This window comes from Crotalus tigris, unplaced genomic scaffold, assembly GCF_016545835.1.
Source record: "Crotalus tigris isolate CLP2741 ecotype Arizona unplaced genomic scaffold, ASM1654583v1 scf7180000017790.654992, whole genome shotgun sequence".
Taxonomy (NCBI): Eukaryota; Metazoa; Chordata; class Lepidosauria; order Squamata; family Viperidae; genus Crotalus; species Crotalus tigris.
In genome coordinates, this window is record NW_024096637.1 from 148365 (window position 1) to 156795 (window position 8431).

General features: G+C 42.5%; 1 protein-coding gene across 2 annotated transcripts; it reads left to right on the top strand.

Annotated features, from left to right (window-relative positions):
• Positions 1-1163: 1163 nt before the first annotated feature.
• Positions 1164-7240, top strand: CXCR4 (C-X-C motif chemokine receptor 4). 2 transcript variants are annotated; one of them, XM_039342342.1, is made up of 2 exons: positions 1164-1458; positions 5538-7240. In XM_039342342.1, exon 2 carries the CDS (start codon positions 5538-5540, stop codon positions 6600-6602), a length of 1065 nt encoding a protein of 354 aa, XP_039198276.1. In that variant the 5' UTR covers positions 1164-1458; the 3' UTR covers positions 6603-7240. The 2 variants fall into 2 exon arrangements, with proteins under 2 accessions (XP_039198276.1, XP_039198275.1); XM_039342341.1 differs by lacking the exon at positions 1164-1458 and adding an exon at positions 1582-1723.
• The last annotated feature ends 1191 nt before the right edge of the window (positions 7241-8431 follow it).

Genomic DNA, 8431 nt, shown 5'->3' on the forward strand with positions numbered 1-8431 from the left:
ATTCCCGTACTACTGAAATTCACAGGCTTGAAGGTACAGCATTGTATACACAGCAACGGCAACAGCAGGAAGAAAACATCAGAAATTGCACACACGCGCACACACACACACACACACACACACACAAAGTATAGAGGCAATCAGAAACTTATGCAATATACAGTAAAGGGAAAGTGTGCAGCAAAGAAACACAGGAGACTCTCAGTGCTTCTGCATGACTTTGCAGCTTTAAGCAGTGCAAGTAGCTTAAGCGAGTAGTGGTGCCTACGCTCCTTTACATCGAATACAATGAGTACTACATTAAAAATAATATGAAGAATTCTATATTGGTTGGGTCCAAAGCAGAAATGCCCCACTGGGCCCACAATAGAGTATTTTTCCAAAAAAACTGGAGAACGATTAGGGACCGTCTTACCATTACTGTGGTTTGAAGTTAATAGTTCCTTCTGCAGTATTCCTGTTTGGAATTGCAGTTTTGTTATTAAAATTACAGAGCAATTACACGCATGCTTACGCAGAAGTCTCACTGTTTATGATCTCGCTAATCTGAAATCAATGTATAGAGCAATCAATACTTTTCCAAGGTCTGCCCCAGTAACATTGCTGGAAATCAAGGCATTCTCCATTAGGAAAATCCAGCAAGTTACAGGCGGCTAACATACTGGACTGCAGCCCCAGAGGTAGGTCTAGATCAGGGGTGGGCAACTAATGGCCCCTCTACGGATTATGCCTGCGGACATGATGGGCTGAGAAATTCTGGGAGTTGAAGTCCACAGATTATAAAGGGCTCAGAGTTGCCCACCCTCCCTCCCGTCCAGATAAAAAACAGCAAAGGAGTCTTGTAACAGCAAGGTTCAAGAACAGGAATTGCTGCAACACAAATTAAAGTTGTCCCGGTGAAGGGGGCGCAACCATCTGGCAGGACAAGCAGAAACACAACCTGCATACAGCATGCAGAAGCAGACAATGCAATTTGATAGCAAGGGCGAAAAAACAGAGCAGGCAGTCATTGTCTTCAGAAACAGGAGCATTTGCGGCTGCCCGTTTTAGAAGGAGCAAACTCAACGAGGTTACTGGAGGAGTAAAGGACGTCAAAACTTGAGTTGAACTTGCAGCCTAATATTCCAGAGTCAGATTTAAATTTCTTGTTTGCATCTATTAGGAAAATTGTGTATAGTATAAACAGCGTCAGGCTAAGATTTGAGTTCTTAGAAAACGCCCCTTAAATCAAACTTCCTTTGACTTGTTTCAGGCATTGTTCCTTTCATATATATTTTTTTTGCTACTAGCTATTTATCCTATTAGAGCACGTGGCCCCGGGACTCTCCCGAGATGCCTTAAGACGCACAATCGCACGACAGAAAAGAGAAGCCCCTACTCACAGCGCAGACAGCAAAACTAAGGGGGGTGGGGAATTGGAGATTCCTATCGAAGGCACAGCTGCGGGTCACAAAACAGGTAGCTCAGCGCATGCTCGGGGGTACCTTTTTTTTTTTTGGACGATCCGTCAATCACCCCCTCCCCCTCCCCCGCCGAAGCCCAGACTTGGGCGGAGCTGCCGGCAGCTTTACGGGCCGGCTCGAAGAAGGGGGCCGCTTTATAAGAGACGAGGGTAGCTGCGGGACGGGAACTTTTGGCTGTGAGTGGTGCCGCGGCTGCTGGCGAGGTGCAGAAGCGGAGCCTGTTGCCGGGGAGCGCTCGAGCAATGGATACGAATCTGGATGTAAGGGAGGCGCGAGATGTTTGCCCGGGCACCGATGGATGGATGGATGGGGGGACGGACGAACGAGAGCGCCTGGTTGGAGGTTCCTAAATATCGGGACGCGCTTTGCCCGACGCGATCTCGCAAAGCGCTTTTGGGGAGAGCGGGACAAGGACACGCGCAACAAGGACACGGGTTTTATCTTTAGATTACACGCCGTGTAGCGGTTCTCATTCCCTGTCAGATGAGAGTTCCCGGCTGGCGTTTAATCTAGCCAATCTGGGACCGCAAAAAAAAAAAAAAAAAACCACTGTTGCTTCAACAGTGAATCTTTGCAGCTGTGCCGACTCGCAGAGGTGCCGTTTTTAAAAAGTGGACCGGGCCGGGGCTCTGAATTGCACCTTGTAGTAAGTGCTTTCCTATAGGTCGTGCAAGCCTATAAGTCTCCCCTTGCTTTGGAGGAGGTGGTTTCTTGCCCCGAGCCTATACCAAATGTTGCGCTCTCTCAACTTGTAAAAGGCAGCTCGGTGGAGCGGCTTTTGCGGGCTCGCCGCGGAGAAAGAGCGCCTTTGAAAGCAGCGCGCCTGGCTGCGTAAAAGTGCGTGGGGTTGGGCGGGGACCTGCGAGGGACCGTTCTGGATTGCAGAGAGTGAACGGGAGGTGTAATTAAACTTAGATTTTGCTGTCGTTGATCTCGATCCCCCCTCCCCATCCCTAGGATCTTAAAAAAAAAAAAAAACTCGCCGGGCTTGGAACATGTGAGAGAAATTTGGCGGGATCTTTGGCAGCTTTAGGAAGCGCGATTGACTAATATTAAAAGGAAACCTTGCATGAGAAAAGTTTTAGACGTTGGGGCGCGCCGTTTTCGGACGTTTCCGAGCAGTCCTTGACTCATACCGTTTCTTGCTTTTGTCATTAAGTAGAGCTCAGAACGTGTTAAAAAAAAAACCGAGTCTTTATGTGCAAGGCAAACTAGGGTGGATTTTTTTCTCCTAGAATCTAGAGTGAAAGGGGGGGGGTTGAATTGGTCTATGAGCAAAGTAAAAAAAAAAAAAACAATTGGTCTATGAGCAAAGTACAAACGTATATAAAGTATAGGATAACTAGACCCCCGAAATGTTTAACTGGCAGGGATTCCGCCTGGATATTGGCATATTTCCCCAACTTGTGAGAAGCATGAGAATCAAACAGGCTCTTTCCATAAAGTGGGAAAAGCCCTGGGTTCAAGAAAACGTTGAGGACGCTTAGAAACCCCCGGCCCTTTTCTTTTCTACTTGAATGCGTGGGAATGTGGAGGCTTGGTCCCGTTTCGGTTCAGAAAAGTATCCCTTTTGTATCCTGGATGGGAGAATCCTCCTTGGAGCCAGAAGGCGCCCTTTCAAAGCCTCCCGGCCTGAATAGAAACAGCCTCTGTTTTGAATGTGTTGTCAAGCCCTTTTGTAGAAGCGCCTTCCAGCAAAAAAGAAAGGGTAGTCTTTCTGCAAGGCGAGAGAGGGAGGATGAGGACTGAAGGAGGCGGTGGCCAGGTGACCACTCCCTGACTTGCCTTTCAAACGGCTGGTGGTTTCCTGAGATTGCACTTCTCTTTTTTTTTCCCCCATCTGTTGCCTTGCTCAATTGAAGCTTCTCCCTCCTTTTTGTTCTGGTGGGCAAAAGGATCTGAGAAAGAGCTTTGCTGGCAGGAGAATTTGAATAGGCAAACTTGGGCTTTTTACAGCCTCTTGCCACACCATGTTTGCCTTGGTAGGACATTTTTAAATTTACCGCCACATCTTATAAGCTGCTCAGAATCTTACAAAATGGGGCAGCATATAAATTTAATAAAGTCTCAGTTGTTTTCATTTGGCATATCATTCAGGCTGACAAAGAGTTCTGATGAACTCTAAGGCTTGCTTACTTCATTGCCACTTTTTAATGCTGACATGTCTGGATTTTTGTTTTTTGTTTTTTTTTTAAATGAACCAAGCTCTAGTGTGGTCAAGAAGTCCTGGCACATTATTTGCCTCCAAGGAGGGGAAAATATGGAAAAAGTTATTCTTTTATTGTTCAGACCCCTGACTTCAGAAAATAGTTTCACTAACAGGCTCTTTTGTTGTCTGATTCAAAAATAACTGAAAATAACTCTTCTAATCCTCCCAGGGATTTCTTTAAAGGGATTGTTGAAATGAAAGGATTAGATTTACATGAATTTTCACATCCGACTTTATACTTTAGTACCAATTTATCCCCCAGTATATATTTAGTCTTGGTTTAGCAGCTGCCTCATTTGGTGACCATTTGCAGATATGACAGTGATAAAAAAAGTAGCTTTATGACCAATCCTGTCATTTACGAACTTTGCTGATCTGTAAAGCAAAAAGAAAGTTGAAGCAAGTTCATAAACACAGTGGCAACCTCACTTAGCAACTGCTTTGCTTAATAACAGAATTTCTGGTCCCAATTATGGTCACTAAAGGAGGACTATCTGTATTAAGGTAGAGACCACTTCAGTTTCTTTCTAATGGGTTTCTTTTGAACCAATAAGAAGGTAATTCTTTTATCTGATAATGCAGGAGCTTACAGGTGGCTGTTTACAAAACTCTCCTTTGAATCCTTATTAGTTTGTAAATCAACCATTGCAGTTATGATCTATTTTTGCTTATTTTGATTCTTACTTCAGAAGAATATAGCAAAATATGGTAGAGGTATGTACGAATTGATAAAATACATTCTGGGAGTTGAAGTCCACGAATCATAAAAGAGCCAAGGTTGCCTACCCCTGATTACTAGGGCAAAGCTACTGCATCTCTACTCTCTCTTTCTCAGTATGGCCTGTGCTGCAGCCCAGTTGCCATTCTTTTCAGGACCTTATCTCCTACTTCAAGTACTTAAAGTCTGTCTTCTTTTCTGATCTTCCCAGCACCACCTTTCCTCTAACTCCCACTTAGCTGATCCTGGTTTTGCCTTTCTTTCCTTCTGTCTCCCATGAAGAATATCTCTTCTCAGATGAAGCACATATGTTTTGGTCTAGGCATGAACCACCCAATACTGCCTCTTCCCTACATGGGACAGTCTGGGCACAAAACATTTTATTTATGTATTATTTTCTACTAGATTTTTATCCCACCTTTACTACTTTATGAATAACTCAATGAGGCAAACATATCTCATAGTCCTTCCTCCTATTTTCCCCACAACAACAACCTGCATGTTTTTACAGAATGATTTTCAAAGCTGTAACCATATCCAAATGGAAGCATCATTGTATAAGGGTTTTTTTTCCCAATAAATTCCTGTGAAGATCCATTTTGTAATCATCAAATTTGAATAGAAAAATGTGATGCATCTAGGCATTCAGAAAATTCCTTGAAGCAATCATTAGAAAGCAGTAACTGACCTGGTGGATATACTGTACCTACATCCTGTGTAACTAAAACATATATCTGTACAGTGGTTGCCAGTCACTTTCATATAAGCTGAATGTGGTTTGTGTGTGTTTTCTTATATTTGAAAAGTCCTTCAGAGAGTTAAGATGTGCATGTTGGAATGAATTGGTTGAAAATGTGACATTTCTGATCATCTCTTTGCTTCTGCATCTGATAATTGCCAGTTAACAGCGGAGCTAAATTTGTTGCATTAGAGTAAGGGTTCTCCAAACTTGGCAACTTTAAGACTTTTGGACCTCAACTCCCACAATTCCACAGCCAGTCTAGCTATGCCAGCTGGGGAATCCTGGGAGTTAAGCCCGGATATCTTGACTGCTGAAGAATGATCCCATGCTGACTCTTGCTTGCCGCTGAATAGTCTGCCTATGTTTGCCACCTTCTAATTTTTTTTTTTCTTTTGTCATTTACAGATGTATTCTTCTGGATTTTTTACACTTGTGCTTGATAATAATACTGGTGAGCCAGGCTCCGGAGAAGAAGATAACTTCACAGGGCTATGCTTTGAAGAGGAAAATGAAGATTTCAATCGAATCTTCTTGCCCACCATCTTCTCCATCATTTTCTTGACAGGAGTTGTTGGCAATGGCTTGGTGATAGTTGTCATGGGCTGCCAGAAGAAGCTGAAGAGCATAACTGACAAGTACAGGGTCCATCTCTCAGTAGCCGATCTCCTCTTCGTCATCAGCTTGCCCTTCTGGTCTGTGGATGCTGTGATAAGCTGGTACTTCGGGGAAGTCTTGTGTAAAATAGTTCACATCATTTACACTGTCAATTTGTACAGCAGTGTCCTGATCCTGGCCTTCATCAGCTTAGATCGATACTTGGCAATTGTACATGCTACCAACAGTCAGAGTGCTCGGAAATTGTTGGCTAAAAGGATTGTCTACATCGGTGTTTGGCTGCCAGCTTTGCTGTTGACTATACCCGACATTATCTTTGCTCGTGTTACTGAGGTTGGCGGAAAATACATGTGCCAGCGATTTTACCCTGACCTGACCTGGCAAGTCCCCTTCCAATTCCAGCAAATTTTAGTAGGCCTCGTCTTGCCTGGCCTTATCATACTGACTTGTTACTGCATTATAATTTCTAAGCTGTCAAAATCAAAGGGTCATCAGAAACGTAAAGCTTTGAAGACAACCGTCATCCTGATTGTGGCCTTCTTTGCCTGCTGGCTACCGTACTACATTGTTCTCAGCGTAGACACATTCATCCTCCTCAAGTACATCAAGAGAGACTGCAGTTTTGAAATACTCGTGCGTAAGTGGACCACCATTACCGAAAGCCTGGCATTCTTCCACTGTTGTCTGAATCCCATCCTGTATGCTTTTCTGGGTGCCAAATTCAAGACATCAGCTCAAAATGCACTCACCTCTGTCAGCAGGGGATCAAGCCTTAAGATCCTTTCCAAAGGGAAGCGGGCAGGACATTCTTCTGTTTCAACAGAATCAGAGTCTTCCAGCTTCCATTCCAGCTAACATAATTTCTTATTTTCTTTAATGCCTGTAATGAGATGGGACTTAACAAACATACAGGCTCATTTGTATGTACTGTATAGTCACTCACAAGATTTTGGAGGGGGGAATAACCCTTCAAGATAATATACAAGTTTATTCCCAATTGGAATATTTTGTTTGCTATTAGTTTTCTGTGGAAATCGATGGACTTATTTATGGAAAAAAATATTAAAACCTTTTACATTTTGATGAGAGTGTCTGGGCAGAGCCTAAAAACGTTGTTAGGTGACAAAGTTGTACTGCTTGTGTGCCTAATTGTACAGATAATGACTTTAAACACTTATAGATAGTAATGTTGTCGATGTGCACAAACTGTTTGTACATAAAAGAATGCTTCCAAGTTATTTGTTGAAAGACTGTATAATCACTGTGGATATTTAGGATTTCTTTGCCCAGATTGTGGGAAATGTTTTGTTTTATACTACTTCAGTGGTAGGCAGTGGATATAATCCCCATCTTTCCAGAGGAAACATCAAAGTACATGGATTTGAATGCGGCTGGATTGTATCCAGTGGCACTTAACAACCAAAGTAACTTCAGGCACGTGCCTTTTGGTAATAAAGTAATTTTGCTGATCGCTGCCATTGTAAAGTTGCCAATAAAAAAAATTGAAGAAAATTCTGAATGTGTAATCGTGAGTTTTGTGCCCTTGTTGTTTGCCCAGTTTGGATTCTATTTTTCTCTGTTTTTATAGAGAATTTATAGAGAAGAATGGATAGGATATTATGCAGCCCAGATAGAGGATTCTTTGATCTGTAGTTCACATCGGTGTTTCCTTATATATTTCATAGACCAAACCAAGATTTCAATAAACCTTGTGCAAATCAGTGTATTTTCCTTCATGTAGATAGAATTTATCTGCAAAAGTACTTCCCTAGCTGAAACGAATGTCCAGCCCTAGAAAGAATCCAACATAACATACATCCATGTCTTTGTCTTGAGTAAGGGCACAGCTAAAGCAATGTAGTTTGCCTTGCCAGAATATATTTCAAGCCTTTTGATGAAATAGATAGCTCAATACGATGACTGGTTTCTGTGTCTTTGAAGTGGGAGTGGATTATGACCCTTGCTCTTCCTAAAGTTCACCCTTTTTTTTGATCAGTGAAAAGAGCTTTTGTTACAAACAAAACTTGAGTGCATGTGTTTTCCCTCATATGATGAGACACACTTGAAGTAGGAAATATCACCATCAGATTTCTCCTTTGTCTTGGTTCTTGGCTGTACATTGTTTCCCCCCCCCCCAACCATGGGCATGCAAACATAACGCAACCTTGTCCCCCTAATTTAATTTTATTCAGGTGGTCCTTCTGTATTAGGGCCTGGCATGTTTTTGCGGCCAGGAAAGGATATCACCAAAGTAATTAATTCATTGCATTTCATTAGAACATAAAACAACATTGTAACCCTTGATAGTAGTCTGCCTTTTATTCACCCTGAAAGAAAGGTGAAAGATGTTTGTATTTGTAGTAAGCCTTAGTTTAAAGAGAGAAAGCCCTCTAAGTCCTTAGCTTACTCTCTGATCATTTTGGGGTTGTGAGACTTCTCCTTGGGTGAGCGTTTGGGGAAGAGGGGTCTTCAATAGTCAAGTGCAACAAGAATCAAATCAACAAAGCAGTGTCCCTTGGAAAAGAAACAACAGTTAATGGTTGTACAAAAAGTGATCACAAGTTTGTGGTTTGCCTTCTTACGTCCTTACAGCAAGCTGAATGAAGGCTATGGTAAAAGCAAGTGCTTCATGGATATATTTATGGGATTCATTATCACAATAAAAGTTTCAAATCTGAGATCGG